The sequence below is a fragment of the Fistularia commersonii genome, chromosome 18 (assembly GCF_037954325.1).
Source record: "Fistularia commersonii isolate RoL2024-O1a breed Wild chromosome 18, RoL_Fcom_v1.0, whole genome shotgun sequence".
NCBI lineage: Eukaryota > Metazoa > Chordata > Actinopteri > Syngnathiformes > Fistulariidae > Fistularia > Fistularia commersonii.
The window spans coordinates 990,001-1,008,354 of record NC_141301.1 but is presented as its reverse complement, the minus strand read 5'-3'; the positions used below and the strand labels follow the sequence as shown (position 1 = coordinate 1,008,354).

General features: G+C 51.8%; 3 protein-coding genes and 1 long non-coding RNA gene across 4 annotated transcripts in view; 3 read left to right on the top strand and 1 right to left on the bottom strand.

The window, feature by feature from the left end:
• The first annotated feature begins 2,255 nt into the window (after positions 1 to 2,255).
• Positions 2,256 to 7,057, top strand: ppp5c (protein phosphatase 5, catalytic subunit). The gene is made up of 13 exons (XM_086164271.1): positions 2,256 to 2,421; positions 3,320 to 3,561; positions 4,262 to 4,409; positions 4,481 to 4,602; positions 4,838 to 4,903; positions 4,982 to 5,080; positions 5,458 to 5,563; positions 5,640 to 5,782; positions 5,934 to 6,021; positions 6,099 to 6,139; positions 6,272 to 6,450; positions 6,523 to 6,604; positions 6,687 to 7,057. Exons 1-13 carry the CDS (start codon positions 2,325 to 2,327, stop codon positions 6,747 to 6,749), a joined length of 1,476 nt encoding a protein of 491 aa, XP_086020397.1. The 5' UTR covers positions 2,256 to 2,324; the 3' UTR covers positions 6,750 to 7,057.
• Positions 7,058 to 8,569: 1,512 nt separating this feature from the next.
• On the top strand, positions 8,570 to 11,462 carry LOC147224104 (uncharacterized). The gene is made up of 5 exons (XM_086164639.1): positions 8,570 to 8,731; positions 9,584 to 9,740; positions 10,193 to 10,743; positions 10,846 to 11,032; positions 11,226 to 11,462. The coding sequence occupies exons 1-5, from the start codon at positions 8,670 to 8,672 to the stop codon at positions 11,346 to 11,348; spliced, it is 1,080 nt and encodes a 359-aa protein (XP_086020765.1). The 5' UTR covers positions 8,570 to 8,669; the 3' UTR covers positions 11,349 to 11,462.
• A 5,290-nt stretch (positions 11,463 to 16,752) lies between these two features.
• Positions 16,753 to 18,068, bottom strand: LOC147224103 (claudin-3-like). The gene has a single exon (XM_086164622.1). The coding sequence runs from the start codon at positions 17,847 to 17,849 to the stop codon at positions 17,208 to 17,210; it is 642 nt and encodes a 213-aa protein (XP_086020748.1). The 5' UTR covers positions 17,850 to 18,068; the 3' UTR covers positions 16,753 to 17,207.
• Positions 18,069 to 18,207: 139 nt separating this feature from the next.
• LOC147224102 (uncharacterized) overlaps positions 18,208 to 18,354 on the top strand; it is a 1,456-nt gene continuing 1,309 nt past the window's right edge. Inside the window, exon 1 of the long non-coding RNA XR_015107498.1 lies at positions 18,208 to 18,354. This exon is cut by the window's right edge and continues 6 nt beyond it. This is a non-coding gene — a long non-coding RNA (uncharacterized LOC147224102).

The window sequence follows — 18,354 nt, the reverse complement described above, 5'->3', positions numbered from 1 at the left end:
CCGTGTCACATTCTTTGGGCCGGCCTCACTGGTTCTGCTGAACTTCTAACCCCTGAGGGCTTCCACAGAAGTGGACCGTCTCACTTCCAGCATATTCATCCGTTAGTTCATTCATTCATTCATTCGTTCAGGGTTCCAGGGGTCCCCTGATGTGATTGGATGAGAGGTAGGGGTTCCCCCTGGACCAATCACAGGGCTGCACATACAACCGTTCACTCATTCATTCACGTCATAAGGAGGCAGAAAACCATTCATTAATTCATTCACATGTAATATAGAGACGTACAACCATTCACTCATTCATTCACACGTCATTTATATCCAGTCACCGTCTCATCCACACGCCATATAAAGGCAAACAAGCTTTCACTCATTCATCCAGACATCATATAAAGGCATACAACCATTCATTCATTTATTCACATGTAATATAGAGACATAAAACAATTCACCCATTCATTCATCTGTCATATAAAGGCATAAAAACAATAAACCTTTTCATCCACGGGTCACATAGAGACGTACATTCATTCACACATCATGAGCAGGAGCTTCACTGGAGACCCTGAATTGTCTCCAGATGTGTGAATGAGAGGGTGAATGCTCGTATGTGTCTATATTTCACATAAATGAATGACCGCACGGTTTTATGTCTTTATATGACATGTGGATGAGAGGGTGAATGTTGTATGTTTCTATATGACACTCCGGGAAGGCAGGATTAGAGGTGTGAAGAATGAATGAATGATAAGATGAACGAATGAATTAGAGAATGAATGAATGAATGAGTGAATGGCTGTTTGTCTTTATATGACGTGAATGAGAGGGTGAATGTTGTGTGTCTCGATATTACAAGTGAATGAATGCGTGAATGGACGTAATGAGAGGGTGAATAGTTGTATGTGAACGAATGAGGAAACGGTTTTATGTCCCCAGCGGACGTGTGAATGAATGAATGAATGAACGGTCTCTTGACAGCAACTGTTCCATGAACCAATGAGAGCTGGGACAAAAGGAAAAGTGTGCGTTCTCTCCGTGATGTTTTCCTTTCCCTGAAACAAATAAACTCTGTGGTGCGTCAGACGCCATGTGCCACTGACTAAGGCGGCGTGGACGTGCACCTGCGAGGCGAGCGCCCCCCGGAGGCCGACGCGTAGGCCGGCCCCCCCCAGGAGGGCAGCAGAGCTCCACACCCCAGGGCCCCCGGGCCCCGGAGGGGGGTATCTGGCGTTGGGGCCAGAGAGAGGAAGTCGGGCTGCCGAGCGGAGGACATTCCGGGGGAAAGTCGGATCCCAAGTGGATCTTTATCTCCGTCTCATCGCAAATTGCAGGCCATCTGAACATTTTTCTGGCCTGAAGCTTCGAGGAGTGTGGGGTGTGTGTGTGTGTGTGTGTGTGTGTGTGTGTGTGTGTGTGTGTGTGTGTGTGTGCCCCCTGGTGGGCGTGGGGACTCCACTGAGAGAAGCCCACTCTTGAAGCTCGGTGCTGCCCCCTGCTGGTCGGCTAACTAACCCCACACACACACACACACACATCGCCACTGCGACATTGTAAACACCGCTTTCTACATTCATTCATTCACATATTATCCACACGGCCTTCTATGAATACATTCACACACTCAACCGTCTGCGTGCCAAACACCCTTGAACCCCCGTAGTTGCCCCCGATCGATCGGTACGTGTGTTTGTGAATGGATGAACGCTTGCCAGCATGAGCTCTATTGAAGTGGAGACGTTACGGCCTTTCACTCCGTCACACTCGGGTTTCCTCCTCAGCCAAGTGTCCCGTCCGCCTGGAGAAACTTTCCACGAAGCCTTTATCTGAGCCCCCCAAGCCTGGAGCCGTTATCGGCGGGTAGCAGCTTGTCGTGCACCGACAGCCGGCGATGGACAGCGAAACACCATTGTCATGACGACGGCATCCTTCCTTTTTTCCGCTCTCTCACACCGGTTTTATCGGGAAACTAATATCACATATTTTCAAGTTCGACGCGACGGTGAACGGTTGCATCTTTAAATGACATGTGAATGAGAGGGTGAATGTTTGCATGTCTTTGAGGAGTGAATGAGATGTTAGCTGGAAATCATTACATATTCATGATATTTATGAAATATTACTCATATAAATGTATGTTATGACACTTTATTTACACATTTGATTGTTCATTAAGATATAAAACTAAAATATTTTTGAACGCATCTGCCTCAAACTTTGAATTTGCTCTCCTTCAGGTCTTCAGGAACCTTTGCTGCAAAAAAAAAAACAAAACAAAACAAAAAAAAAAAAAAACACGACTTTGCGACCTTTGCGACTGTCCGTCAATGGCGCACGGATCGGAATACGGCAGTGAGAAGAAGATGGCGGAGGGAGGTAACGATGCGGAGCTACTCAAGGAGAAGGCAAATAAGTATTTTAAAGGTGAGTTGGCAGCGCTGTCACGCCTGCGGCTCCGGCGTGCGGCTCCGGGCGGGACGGGACCCCGCCGGCGAAGCGGGTGACGGCGGGCAGCGCGGCCGCAAACGCCGCGGTTCGGAGCGGCTCTCCCGGGGTGAAGCTAAAGGCTAAAGCTAACCAGCGCACGCTACATGTGAAGCCCATTCATTGGAGCCGCGGCTAGCTGCTAGCAAACAACCGCCGCGGCTAGCTGCTAGCAAACAACCGCGGCGTCAGCGGCGGCGTTACCCCGCACGGCCCCGCACGGTCTCCTCACCCCGATCAGGCACATCCACGGCTGAATCTCATCTCCATCCTCGATAGAGTTTATTGTGTTTTCACGCCGTTTTGCTCCGTCTGTCGGCGCCAGCCAGCCAGCTAGCTAGCTAGCTAGCTAGCTAGCTAGAAGCTGCAGCAGCGGGACTGTTAGCTACAACCCCGAGGAGTGGGTGAAGTATCCGAGTATTCGGTTCTCCCGTTAACCGCCGGGTCCTCTTTGGAATAGTCGCGGATAGTCACTCATTCAGAACGCGGCTCGGGTTGGCTTATTGTTATTTTTCTTTCAAATATCGGGTTTGAAATCCTCCCCGGGCTCCCTCCCATTCACACCGAGGATGCGGGCAGTGTTTGGGCTGCAGCTGCTCCCCGGGCCCGGTCCTGCAGCCTGCAGGTCCGGGTCCCACCGGGGAAACTCCACGGACTGTTTGCATTTTCCTCTTTTACGGTGTGTGTGCTTTCCCCGTCCCTGTGCACACATGTGTTTGTTTACTTGACCACTCCTGATGAAGGTTCTGCTGCAGCTTTTTCCACCGATCAAATCGATCATTTCTCCATCTTCACGGAGGGAGTGATGTTTCTTTATTTATGTTTATCTCCTGCACAGATAAAGATTATGAAAATGCCATCAAGTTCTACACAGAGGCCTTGGAGCTCAACCCATCCAACGCCATCTACTACAGCAATAGGAGCCTGGCGTACCTCCGCACAGAGTGCTATGGCTACGCCCTGGCCGACGCCACCAAGGCCCTGGACATAGACAAGAACTACATCAAGGGGTATTACCGCCGCGCCACCTCCAACATGGCGCTGGGGAAGTTCAAAGCTGCACTTAAGGACTACGAAACGGTAAGAACACACACACACACACGCACACACACACACACCGTCCATGCACAGGTGTAAACGTGCGTCCCGATCGGGGATTATCCCCTAATCCCGCCCTGCACGCGCCCTGTCTAATTATCTGCTTATTGTTATTATTTGACATTGGCGTCAGGGTTGCCATGGCAACAGACAACGGAGGCCGCTTCCTCCGGGCCCAGTTAATTAACGGATCACTGACGCCACCATGGAGAGAAATGTGACACGCACACACTCGTGTTGAGTGGGTGAACGGTTGCACATGAGAGGGTGACGTGTTGATGGGAGGGTGAATGTTTTACACAGTAACATGAGAGTGTTAATGTTTACATGTGTCTTTATGATGTCTCAATGACAGGGTGAATGTTTTACACCTCGACATGACGCCTAAATGAGAGGGTGAATGTGTCTGTAAGTTGCCCTGTGATTGGTCCAGAGTGAACCCCGCCTCTCGGCCAATCACAGCAGGGATAGGCTCCACCCCCACAACCCAGATTCCAGGATAGCATTGTGGCTAACGATTGAATGAATGAATGAATGTATGTATGTATGTTCCTCCCGTGCCGTGCGCGTAAACATGCTAATTCAGACAGTTCAGTAGTGGACGGTGTGACGGTCTGACCTTCGCCTGCCGTGTGGAGATCTTCCAGGAAGCCCGGTCAGATGTTTCCGTGTCTGCTCTCAGGTAGTGAGGGTCCGACCCAACGACAAGGACGCCAGAATGAAGTACCAAGAATGTAACAAGATCGTGAAGCAGAAGGCCTTCGAGAGAGCCATCGCCAGCGACGAGACCAAGAAGTCGGTGGTGGACTCTCTGGACATCGAGAACATGAGTGAGTAGAAGTGTGGAGCGGCGAAGACGAGGCGGCGACGAGTCTGACGGCTTCCTGCTCCTGGTTTGCAGCCATCGAGGACGACTACGCCGGCCCCAAGCTGGAGGACGGGAGGGTGACGCTGAAGTTCATGCAGGAAATGATGGACTGGTTCAAAGACCAGAAGAAGCTGCACAGAAAGTGTGCCTATCAGGTAAAGCCGTGCTCCCTGTTCTACCTGCAGACCAGAGGAGGAACAGCCTGCTGGAGCACCCACCTCCAGCGCCTTCATGGCCCGATGGAGATGTCTGTTGCAGTCTGTGTGGTGGTGCTGCTGGTCCAGGCTCACCTGTAGCAGCAGCTCCAGGAGCTCCTCCTCCTCCTCACTGCATCAGACAGAAGACCTCTCCATCTCTGAGTCACCTCTTCTGTCTTCTTGTCCTCTTCAGATTTTGGTCCAAGTCAAAGACATCTTATCCAAACTGCCCAGTCTGGTGGAGATCACCATGAAAGAGGTGAGGGCAACATCCACCTTCTGCTTCTCCCTGCCAAGCAGGACTAGACTGACGCTGCGCCGTCTCCTCCTCCCGCAGGCAGAGAAGATAACCATCTGCGGCGACACTCACGGCCAGTTCTACGACCTCCTCAACATCTTCCAGCTGAACGGCCTCCCCTCAGAGAGCAACCCCTACGTATCCTTCACCGCTACATCCGTCCACGTGACGTGAACCTCACGCAAGGAAGACGGGCCTCCAGGAGAACCGGCTCGTTGCACCGAAACACCCGGGACGTCCACCAACGGACAGATACTTACTACACTGTTATAATTATAATAATGCTAATAATAATAATAATGCTTCCACTGTTATACGTGCTTTACTGACGTTTATTATACTGATAGAGTATTTCTTAGGAGGTTCTCAGTCATGCAGGTCATGGTGGTCAGAAGGAAACAAGGGTGCGTAAACGTACAAGTTCCTGCTCGCATTGTTGTTTTGATTGTTCAGAATGGCGTGTCCCGGGTTTCTCAGAGCGCCGTTGTCCTTGACCCCCCCGCCCCGTAACTCAGTTGTTCAACGGCGACTTTGTGGACCGCGGCTCGTTCTCCGTGGAGGTCATCCTCACCCTGTTCGGCTTCAAGCTGCTCTGCCCCAACAACTTCCACTTGCTTCGGGGTGAGCCGACCGCCGCCGCCGCCGCCGCCGCCGTCACGCCTGATTGCGCGCGATACTGAAAGCGTCCCGCCCGCAGGGAACCACGAGACGGACAACATGAACCAGATGTACGGCTTCGAGGGGGAGGTGAAGGCCAAGTACACGGCCCAGATGTTCCAGCTGTTCAGCGAGGTGTTCCAGTGGCTGCCCCTCGCGCAGTGCATCAACAACAAGATCCTGGTAGGACTTCCAGGAATCAGAACCCCATGTGTCACACCGCCCCCTGGTGGACACACCTGCATTATTCTGTCATCTTCTGAAGTTCTAAAGATGCTGTGTGACCTGAGGCCTTCACACTGCCTGTGTGTGTGTGTGTGTGTGTGTGTTGCAGATCATGCACGGGGGACTGTTCAGTGAAGATGGTGTCACACTGGAGGACCTCAGGAAGATTGACAGGAACAGACAGCCTCCAGACTCAGGTAAGTGGTGTCTCACACACACACACACACACACGTATGAGGTGCAACATCTAACCACCTTCCTGGTTCATCCGCAGGTCCCATGTGTGACCTCCTCTGGTCAGACCCACAGCCCCAGGTGAGTTCACACTCCCCTTGGAGTGTCAGAAGAAGAGCATTTAGATTCAAGGTGTCCTCCTCCTCCTCCTCCTCCTTCTTCTACTTCTTCTTCTTCTTCTTCATCTTCCTCTTCTTCTCCGTCTGTCCACAGAACGGCCGGTCGATCAGCAAGCGCGGCGTGAGCTGCCAGTTCGGCCCGGACGTCACCGAGCGCTTCCTGGAGCAGAACAAGCTGGACTTCATCATCCGCAGCCACGAGGTCAAAGCCGAGGGCTACGAGGTCACTCACTCAGGGAAGTGCATCACCGTGTTCTCCGCACCCAACTACTGGTGCGTATCCATGGCGACCGGGTTACCCGCGGTAACCGCCGCGGCTGATTTCTCTTTCCTCCCCTCCGACAGTGACCAGATGGGCAACAAAGGAGCGTACATCCACCTCAGGGGATCCGACCTCAAGCCAGAGTTTCACCAGTTCACTGCTGTGGTCCGTTTTCTCCTTCCCGTGTTCTTACCGTGTCGTAGCGACCTACTTGTTGTCATAGCGACATGCGTCCTTGTCTCCGCAGCCTCATCCGAATGTCAAGCCCATGGCTTACGCTAACACGCTAATGCAGCTGGGGATGATGTAGAGGCCACGCCCCTTCCTCTCGTCCGCGACATTGACGACCTCCCATCTGACCGGAACCATCCAAGCCGCCGCCTCACTCCCTCCAGCGCTCGGACACGCCCCCCGCCGCCTCCTTCCTCCTCCTCTTCCCCTTTACCGCCGCCGCCACTTCCTCCACAGAACCTCCACAGAACCTCCGCTAGCTGTCTGCAGATCTCGCTTGGTGTAGTTCAGATGGGACGAGATCTCTTTTTAGACCCCGGTCCGGACTCTGGTCCGGGTTCTCTCGTTACGTCATCGGTAAAAACTGGAAAAAAAAAAAAAACAAAACCCGTCTCCGTCGTTTTCCGTCGTCCGGGAGGAGGTCGACCCGGAGAAGTTCACGTCTCCTCTGAGCAGTCTTTCCGTAAGCCTCCGCCCCTCCTTTCCAGTTTTCTGGTTTGTACCAAAGATCTGTATGAGAAGATTGTCGGGTTCTCGGCGTGGTCCTGTGCGGGTGCAGAGCAGCGTGACGGCGCCTCGGCCAATCGGAGCGCTGTTTAACCCGCCCCTGGGTTTGGGGGGGAGGGAGGGGGATTGTTACGGTCGGGGGCGTCCGTCTGCCGTCACTGGTGTTCGTAGGTAGTTTGGTCAAATTTGATTTGCACTATCGCGCCGCTTCCTGCCGAGGAGGTGCGGCGCCGCTCCCCCCCCCCCTTTACCCGCCCCTCTTCCAGTGGATTTGTCCAAACGTCCAAACAAATTTTACGACCCTGTCTTGAAACGCACAGCTGCATCGTCTGATGACCCCCGACCTTTTGGCGGGACACGCCCAGGGGCCTGTGTATATCCTGTACCATTTATCCAGATCCAGTGTAATGTTTGGAAGAAAAGGAATAAATAATGAAAAAAAAAAAACAAACAAAGGTTTTACAAAGACGTGTGGATATAATCGGGGGGGCTCTCCTCCGGATTTTTCTCCATTTATTCATTCATTCATTCATCATCAAAACCGATGATCCTGGAGCCTATCTTTGCTGTGATTGGCTGAGAGGCCGGGTTCACCCTGGACCAATCACAGGGCTGCAACATTCACCCTCTCGCATGTTTCAATACAACTATTCACTCATTCACATGTAATAGAGACAACTTACATTTTAGCGAAAAAACTTTAGAACTTACGACTGTAGAACTTTTTACCAGCATCTCTTTGTTCACATGTCCTTCATTCCTCGTCCATGAAGAACCCAGGTGATTTCTTTATTTAATTACATTTAAATAAAATTCAAAATTCATAAGGCAAAACAGCTTCTGACGCAAAACCACCAGTACACTTAAGGTTTCTAATAATTATAGTAATAATACATTTTATTTAACCCTCTCAGGCTCAAATTAAGTTGTAGTTGCAGTAAAAATCTGATATTTGGCTGTCGCAAATCTGCAACATCTGCCTGGAGAAGGTTAAGGCCCTCAGGAAAGAAAAAAAATAAAAGTGATAAAGTTGTTCTAAAAGTTTTTCCTTGCTCTTTGGCGCTGTGAGAGGCAGCCTTCAGCAGCTCTCGTCATAACTTGTGAGTTTGTTTTATTAATTTGTGTCTTCCTAATTCTATAAGTATTTTAATGTTTGTAATATTTCACAATTTCCAAGTATTTTATACTTTTAAAGTAAAAAAAAAAAAGTTCAAGCATGGGGTCATAAAAGTAAATCTCATCTTGAAATATGTATATTTCTTTATTTTTTTTCCAATCAATTTCTTCCTCCTCCTGTTTACTTCCGGGTCACCCGGAAGTTATCTCTCGCTGACCCCCTTCGACCCCGTTTCGAAGAAGAAAACAACAACAACAACAGAAGAAAAAAAAAAACACAACGTGAAAGTCACATGACAATGACGTTACACCGTCAGCTGTTGAGTGACGTCACCTGTGCGCCCCGCGCCGACAAACACGGCAGCACGCGCTCGACATGCCGAAGCACCGCTCTGTTCCGGCGTGCGCGACCGGAAGTGACCGGAGGAGCTTCTACAGGTGAGCGGGTTGACCTTTACGTTCACCTTTATTTCAAAAATATATAACTTTTATATTTCAACGTTTGCTTGTGGTTGTTGTTTGTTTTAAATAAATCTCAGGTGTTTCCGGTCACCGAGCCACCGTCAATTTAGAGCGACGTCACTGTTAACAAGTGAAACCAGGCTTAAATAAACCCGGAAATAATTTTTTTTAGTTTATTTTTATCTGCAACTAAAGTTATATTCGCTGATGACAAAATAACGAGAGGATGAGAGAGTTTAAGATTAGGGGGTTTAAAACCCGCGTTATAACTCTGACACGTGATTCCCGATCGATTATTGATCCACGACACCGGAGTCCGTGCTCGGACGGGACTCGGTTCAGGATCGTCGATCGATATCAACCTCTTTTTTTAAATTTATTTTGTTTATTTTTTTTTATCTCGACCTCAAATGAACCAGGTTTATTTTAATGTGTGTTTGTTAAGCATTTCAAAATAAAAGCATCGGGAAAATAACTCACCCACATTTTGCTAATCGATCCGTGATTGGTGATGACATGTGGACACGCCCCCTATCATGACGTATCCTGCTGTGATTGGATGAACCCCCCCCAAAAAACATGGCATCTCCAGTCATGTGTTACCTGAAAATGCATCATGCAAACTTTTATTTTACCGTGTGTGTGTGTGTGTGTGTGTGTGTGTGTGTGTGTGTGTGTGTGTGTGTGTGTGTGTGGGGTTGGTGGAGTCGTTTTACATCCCATGAATTTGGAGTCACCACAGAAAACGTGATGATTCTTCAGATTAGGTTTGTCATCTGATCCTGCAGACGCTCCTCCAGGCTCACCAACACCTTCCATCTTCTCCAGGTTTCCCCAGCAGGACCTCGAGCGACGGCGGCGGCGGCGGCGCTGGCTGCGAGCTCTGAGGCGTGCGGGCTGGACGCCGTCCCGCCACCAGGACTTCTGCCGGCGCCGGAGGAACCCGGAGAACCCGGCGGCGCCCTCGCTGTTCTCCAAGGCCGAGGTACTTAGAAGCTGCAGCAGGTTCCACCAGCTGGAGGCCAGCAGGAGGCAGCGTCTCACTGCTGGAGCCCTGAAGCTGCTGCTTCCAGTCCACCGGGTTCTAGGGGTTCTCAAAGGTTCTCCTGACCGGGTTCCCTCCGTGTTCTCCTCCTTCAGTCCCCAAACGTCTGTCGGTTCATGAAGGAGCCGTGCAGGTCGGTCCACGCCGCTCGGTGGCGTGATGTGTAACCACGGCAACAATGCCAAACAAAAGCACGAGAAACAAAGGTGAAACCAGGAGGAGCGTGTCTGGAGACGGTTGCCTCGGCAACGTCTCCGTGATGTTCATGAAGAGGTTGAGGGTCTGAGTCGGTTCCTCCAGGTGCATCCTTGGGTTGGAGGTCTCACTGGTCGCCATGGCGATGTGATGAAACCTGACCCCGGAGGTGTTCTGAGGCTCTCCTGTCTGTCCAGAAAAGGAAAGCGAGCGGCGGCGGCGCAGAGGAGGAGGACGCCAACACGTTTGGCGGCGAAGGCGAGGCGGCACCGGAGCGCCCGATGGGGACGGACTGGAGCTCCTGGACGCCGGAGGACGGCGTGAGCTCCCCGCTGACCGTGATCCAGCTGGACGGCGGTGGCGGCGGCGTGGAGATGGTGGTGATGTCATCGGGCGGGCCGGAGGAGGTCGCGGGTGAGATCGCCGCCATTTTAAGCCAGAGCCACGTCGTGGGCGACGCCGAGCTCGACCGCATCGACATCTACGTCGATGGCGCCACCTGCGACGAGCTCCTGCCCGTCGCCACGGAAACCCAAGTCGTCGCGTACTTGGAGACGATCCCGACGGCCGGGCGCCTCGCCGTCGCCTCGGACACCACGCTGTCGACGGCCCTCGGCCCCGGGCCCATCAGCTCCACGCTGCCCATCGTGTCCAAGCACGCCGCGCAGGCTCCGCCTCCACCCAAGGGGCGGAGCCAGATGGAAGGGGGCGTCGCCGAGCGACCGGACCGCCGGCTGGAGGAGCACTGGTAAGCAGAGGGGCGGAGCCAGACATACCTTTCACATTCTCAAAATAAAATAGCATTAGCCGGCGCTAACATCCCATGCTAACGCCCCGCCTCCCCGCGCAGCTACCACCGCAGCAGCCGCAGCCGCGAGCAGCTGGAGGCGGCGCTGACGGAGCTGCAGGGGAAGGTGAAGGCGCTGCAGCGGCGCCACCGACGCCACCTGGAGAAGCTGCGAGGCCTGGAGGGCACGGTGGGACGCCTGCGCCACGGACAGCTGCTCGCCGACGAGCGGCTGCAGCTCCTGGAGCGGGTGAGCCTTCTGGTTTTCATACCTTCTGGTCGGGCGCCGCGTGAAGGGTTACCACGGCGACGTGAACGTCGACCCCCGCGAATTCTCGCCGACGCGTCGATTTCCACCGAAACGCCGGGACGATTTTCGAGGAGCATTTCCGACGACGTGATTGGCGGCGACGAACACGAGCTGATCCGCTGCGTCCTCGCAGGCCTTCGTCCAAACCGGCGCCGCCGCCGACGGCGAGGAGACGGTGGCCGTCATTTACCAGAGCCAGGAGGAGCCCTGCTTCTACGCCTTTCTGAGCGGGGAGGAAGAGGAAGGAGGAAGATGAAGCTGTCAAACGTCTCCAGGCCGCGGAATGTCGTTTTTACGTTTTCGTTTCTTTCGTTTCTGTATTTAAGTGAAGACAAACTTCTTTTTTCAAAATAAAAGCTGCTGAGATGAACTCTGCTGGCTTCTTTCTGTTCCAGTCCGGAGGGTCCGGGTTCACCTTCTCCTTCAGTCACTCCATGAACCAGGTGTTTGCTTTATTTAACGCACACTCAAAAACCAAACAACTGTCGACAACAAACCAGCAACACATTTCGGGTTTATATTAATTATTATAATAATAATAAAGTGAATTAAAATTAATAATAAAGTACACTGCTCAAAAAAATATCAAGGGAACTGAATAAGACATCCGAGATCTGAATGAATGAAATATGCTTTCTTTACGTAGTTGAATGTGCTGACAATAAAAATGATTAATAGAAACCAAATGTATGAACCCGTGGAGGTCTGGATTTGGAGTCAAAATGACTCCAAACGAAGTGGAAAAACACACTAACCTTGATTTCATGTCCTTAAAACAAGTCCAAATGAATCAGTGTCGCAGTTTGATTTCACACAAGTGGGATTGAGTTGGAGTTACATTTTGTTTAAATGTTCCCTTTATTTTTTCAAGCAGTGTATTTTACTACTTTTAATGTTTAATCATTTCTAAGTATTTTTATTTACTTTTTAAGTGAATTTCCCAAGCTTTACATAATTAAAAAGTTATCTTATCACTTCCTGTTTGTTTTCGTCCGGGTCAGCCGGCTCCAAACACCCCCGACCTCCTGCTGAACTTTTTTTTTTTTCTCTTTCAATGAAAAAACAAACAAAAAGGAGACAGGAGAGGGCAGCAGAGGGTGGAGGGAGGCCCCTGAAGGCATCACGGGGCCCCGGGGACGGCCCGGCCCCAGGAAGAAACCCCCCCGTTGGTATCGGTGCTGAGGAGTTTCGGGTCGAGCTGGAGCTCAGGAGGCTTTTTGTCTGATTCCAGCTGGAATGCTGGGGGGGGCGGGGGGTCTTCTGACTGGAGCTGTTATCAGCACACACACACACACACACACACACACACACACACACACACACACACACACACTCACACACACACACTCGGTCTGCTAATTGGCTGAAAGCAGAGGGAGAAAACAGGCCAAGGCTCAAAACAGAGGTTCTGGCAGAACACTGTGTTCCTGCTGGGAGTGAACGGCATAACTGTGAGTGTGTGTGTGTGTGTGTGTGTGTGTGTGTGTGTGTGTGTGTGTGTGTGTGTGTGTGTGTGTGTGTGTGTGTGCGCCACGTTGTCAGAAAAAGCAATTCGCTTCTAGGTTTTTTTTTTTTTTTTTTTTGGAAGCCTAAATAAACAAATGGACAGCTTGTGGAGGTGTGTCTGGCCTCCAGGCCAGCAGGGGGCGCTGTGGTTCACCGTGGCTGGAGGTAGAACATCTGCATCTGTCAGGGGAGTAAAGCCTGCACTGAAGTACAGGTACTGCAGTATAACGTGGTGATAAGCAGTAGTACTACAAACTCAGAAAGTCACTTGGTGTTTTGGACTGCTGGAGGAGAAAACAGGACGTGTGTGTGTGTGTGTGTGTGTGTGTGTGTGTGTGTGTGTGTGTGTGTGTGTGTGTGTGTGTGAGTGATTCTAAAACCCATTCATGTGTCTTTTGTCGCCATGAAGAACCCAAAATGCTCCTGCACTAATGCAAATTCTCTGAGGCTAACATTGTTAGCCTGACTGGCTAGCCTCACAATGCTAACGCCTTGCTAGCACAAGATGTAAACAAACACCTTTTGCTTCTTTCATGCTGGTTCTGATACTCTGATCTTCAGGGTTCTTCAGGTTCTCCGTCTTCAGTCCGGAAACTATCTGGAGGGTCATTTAAGATTCGCTGTCTGTCGGTGTGAAGGAGATGTTGAAGATGGTTGGATGTCACGAGGTGTAGCCCTATGATTGACAGCTGACCATCTGATTGACAGCTGCCCATTTGATTGACAGCCGCCTATTTGATTGACAGCTGACCATCTGATTGACAGCTGACCATTTGATTGACAGCTGACTGATTCAGCTGGGTGCAGGAGAAGCAAAATTTAAATGTTTCATACTGCTTGCCCCCCCACACACACACACTCTTGCTGCTGTATGTGTGTGTGTGTGTGTGTGTGTGTGTGTGTGTGTGCGCGCGGAGGGGGGGGGGTGGTCAATAAGAACAGTGTTCTGACAAGGCGGAAACTGAGGTTTCCTCTCGCTGCAGCTCCAAAACCTCCAGACAGTCTTTCTTCCCCCCCACCCCACCCTGGTTTTGGTCATGTGACCATGACCGAAACAATGTTAGCCTCAGATAATCTGCAATAGTCATGTGACCATGACCGAAACCGGGCTGAGGGCTGTGGTCACTGGAGCCTGAAGAAGAGGCTGAACCCCCCCCTTGTTTCATCCCCTGCAAGAGGCTTCGTTTTTCAGCCGGTTCGCGCTTGATTTCTGAAGTGCACTTCAGCGAGGGTGGAGTTGGGGGGGTTCGTCCACAGAGGGGGGGGTGCAGAGTGATGGAGTCAATGATTGTCGGACCCGGCGGGCGGAGGAGGAGGAGGAGCCTTGAACCTGGCGTGACGGGGAAAGACCTCAGGACGTAAACGTTCACCTGAAATACTACACTAAAGCACTTCCATATATCTGGGGGAGCGGTATGTCCCGCGGTTGCGCTGGGATGTGATGTACTCTGTGGACTCTGGGTGTCTCGGCCCTCGCCCAGGCAACCCGGTCAGGGTCGGTAGACTAACGGATCAGCCGTCTTTATCCACAACCATCTGAAAGCTCTCACGGCCCTGGTGGCTTTCCTCTTTGCTGGTCCAGGAGGCTAAGCAGTTAGCCGCCTGCGATGTCCCTGTAGCCGACTTCTACAGGACGGCAGCGTGCTTGCCGCCCCTCTCTCCAGCATTCTTCCATGAGTTACTGATATTTGGGGAAGTTCCTTTGGGAAGCCTCCTCTATCCGATCACTGTCTGCTTTGTCAGGCTGAGCTGTTTTGACACGTGACAGGATTGCGGTGTCTGGTCGCAAAGATGTTGAGTTGTTTGCCAAGATCAACGGCTAGCTGTCAATCCTTGGTGGTATGCAGGAGGCCACCAGAAGTTCTGGGTTGTGACAGGATTGCGGTGTCTGGTCGCAAAGATGTTGAGTTGTTTGCCAAGATCAACGGCTAGCTGTCAATCCTTGGTGGTATGCAGGAGGCCACCAGAAGTTCTGGGTTGTGGCTCGGGCTGCTCTCCTGCCCTGGCAAATACCAGCCGCTTGCAATTGTTGCTGCTGAGCCTAAGGAACCTCTCTCTGCGACTGCCTTCAGTATCTGGCCACCGGCAGTAGCAACTCTTTCAGGGTCTCTGGGCAGCTACTCAGAATGTGCTCAAGCTTTCCTCTCCCTGAGCACAGAGAGCAAGAAGTTGTATCAGCCTTGCTCCAGAGCTGGAGGTTCGGGGTGGGTGTCCTATATGGATGAGATGAGGAATTTGATGCGCTGGGGTTCTGCTCACCAGATGTCATTCCATTCAAGCTTCTGCTCCTTTACGCCTTCCCATCTCATTCATGCCTCTTGCTGTCGTATGCCTGCTGTCCTGCTTTTCTTCTTGTTTCCTCCACTGTTGTCTTTACCTCCTCCTGGACCTTGCTGTATCTAGTTCGGAAACTCCCCCAGCCTGCCGATCCTGTCGAAACTGTCCCCACCGCCGCCTCATGTCATCAGCTTGACTCCAATTCCTGTCAGTGCGGATTTCAATGCCCCCCTCTGAGACTTCAAGGTTTTCAGAGTCTCTACCGCAGTGCTTCTCTGGTCCAGGAGACCATGAACTCCTCCATGACGCTGCTGACGGGGAGCTGCAGGACTCCATTCCTCCCATACAGAGCTCTGCTACCGGGGCTACGTAGTAGGTACCTCCAAAGGCATGAGACAATCTTCTGGTCCTTGGAGTCCATCAATGTGAGGAGGACATCATCGACAAGCAGAAGTCAGAGGATTTGAGGCAGAAGGCCGTACCGGTAGATCCAGGACTCGAACTGCCCTTCAAGTCCTGACTTGTCCACTCTGCTGAGCTGTTTCCCCAGTTCCTTACGCTCAGGATACAATGATAAGAGGGTGAATGGTTGTATATCCCGAGATGACGAGAGTCAACATATGCATGTCTATATGTGGCCCTGTGATTGGTCCAGGGTCAACCCTGTTGCCCAATCAAGCGGAGTACCCGTGTTGTGTTGTACTGTGGTGCTCTTACTTCAGTGTACACTGTTTGTAAACACCACAGTAAATATTGTAGTTTTACAGGCAGTCATGTAAGTACTCCCTCTGAGTGAAGTACTTCTCTGGGAAGTTTCTCTGACTAAAGAAGTACTTGTCTGTGTTCCGTCTCTGAGTGAAGTACTTCTCTGAGTGGCGTACCTCTTCTTGTATAGTCTCTGAGTGAAGTACTTGTCCGTGTACCGTCTGAGTAAAGAAGTACTTGTCTGTGTACCGTCTCTGAGTGAAGTATTTTTTTGTGTGCTGTCTCTGAGTGACGTACTTCTTCTTGTACAGTCTGAGTGAAGTACTCCTGTGTGTACTGTCTCTGAGTGAAGAGAAGTACTCCTCAGTGTACTATCACTGAGTGAGGTACTGCTGTGTATACTACTACCATGAGCGTAGTACTCCTCTGTTCACTGCTTGAGAGTGAAGAAGTGCTTCTCCAGGTACTACTATCTCTGAGTGACGTACTCCTGGGAGTGAAGTACTCATAGAAGTACTCCTGTGCCCCCCCCCTCCCCCATCATAATTAGGACGGGGTCTGATCAAACTTTCATGTCCTGAGCTGCTGCAGGGTGTGACTGGACGTGTTTGTGAAACCGAAGCTGCCACGCATGTGTGTGTGTGTGTGTGTGTGTGTGTGTGTGTGTGTGTGTGTGTGTGTGTGTGTGTAAATGAAGCGAGCAGCTAAGGCTCTGACTAATTGCTGGAGCGGTTCTGTCGGCGGTAATGAAGCCGCCAGGATCGAGTGACGGCCTCCATCTTTTGCGAAGGATTTATTTACTTGTTGGGGTGAAACACACACACACACACCACACACACTAATAGGACGTGATCCTGTTTATCCATTGTATTGTTTGTTGGGTGCCACTATGTGTGTGTGTGTGAGAACAGACTTTTTATATTACACTGGAAATAAATTTAGACCAGATGAGTGAGGAGCTAGAAAAAAAAAATGTTCGTTTGTTTAACAACAGACACACACACACACACACACACACACACACACATACACACACACACTGTCATATTGAAGTCCATAGCATCCTATAAATACTATGAGTGTTATGCTTTGTTGTTTATACATATATGTGTGTGTGTGTGTGTGTGACTTTTTCTTTCATGTTGGAAATGAATTCAGACCGGACAAACGGCGAGCTACAAAAAGCAAAACAAAAATGTTTATTTAAAAAAACACACATGCTAACACTGTCATATTTAATTCCATAGCCTCCCATTTATATCTATGTCAAAACTATGAGTGTATTATTTGTTGGGTATAATTATGTGTGTGAGTGTGTGTGTTAGAGAGAGACTAGATTTTAAATTTTTTTTTTTTTTTTTTTACATTGGAAATAAATTCAGTCCGGACGAGTGGCGAGATAGAAAAAAGCAAAACAAATACAATGTTTATTAAAAAAAAAAAAAAAAAAAAAACACACTCTCATCTGTAGGATGCAGATAAATAACGTCTCGACGACCTTCCGTTAACGACGACGCTCACGGTCTATGAAAAACGGGAGTCCGTTTACCGTCGTGCACGTAGCGGAGGCTCCGCCGCTCCCTCCCTCCTCCGTGGAAACGGAATAAACCCCTTTTGCGTCGGCGTCTCAGACGTAGTCCTTGCGCTCCGGGCCGCCCGCCGACCTCTGGGCGGAGTACGCCATCCGAGACGGGCTGTACGGCGCCCGGCGCGGCGGGCAGGAGCAGCAGAGCAGCCCGCCGCCGAGCACCAGCAGGGCGGCGGCGGCCCAGCCGATGTAGAGCGCGGCGCCGAGCTCCCGCCGCATGGCGTCCGTCACCAGCGGGTTATAGAAGTCGCGGATGATGCTGTGCGCCGACCAGGACACGGGGATGAGCTCCATCACCCCGGACACGATGAACACCACGCCGGAGACGATCATCACCCTGGCTTTGGACGCCTCGTCCTCGATGCAGTTGGTGCACTTGGCGCCGGCGATGGCGACCAGCAGCGCCAGGACGGCGAGCAGCACGGAGATGACGGTGAGGGCGCGGGCGGCCTGCAGGTCCTGGGGCAGCGCCAGCATGGAGTCGTAGACCTTGCACTGCATCTGGCCGGTGCTCTGGACCACGCAGCTCATCCACAACCCCTCCCAGATCACCTGCGCCGTCACGATGCTGCTGCCCACGAACGCCGTCACGCGCCACATGGGCAGCGCGCACGCCACCGTGGACACGATCCATCCCAGGACGCACAGCGAGATGCCGATCAGCTCCAGCCCCGCCGACATCCTGGACTCTGAGGCCCCCCCCCCGCGGGGCCCGGGGCCTTTATGGGGAGGGGCGGGGCGGGGGAGGAGGGGGCGGAGCCTAAGCTGGGAGTCGGCTTACGACGCATGGCTCACGCGCGCGCCCACACACACACACACACACACACATATCCTGAGACGCCGCAGTCCTCCAAGTGATTCAGAGGAAGTGGTCCCCACTCAGACACACCCTGACCCGACCCTGGCCCAGGATCAGATCCAGGACCTGGTCCAGATCCAGGTCTCGGGACGGTTTCAGGTCCCTGACCGGATCCAGATGCAGATCCGGGTCCTGGTTCTGATCCAAAATCAGATTTTGGTACAGTTTCAGATCCAGGACCAGATTCAGATTCAGGTCCAGATCTTTGTCCCGGTCCAGATTGAGATCCAGGTCCTGGTCCGGCTTCCTGTTTACCTGCGGTCGTCCACAGAAGACGTGCAGGACTCGGTGCTGGTCTCCCCTGGAGCCCCTCTCAGATGAACAGGC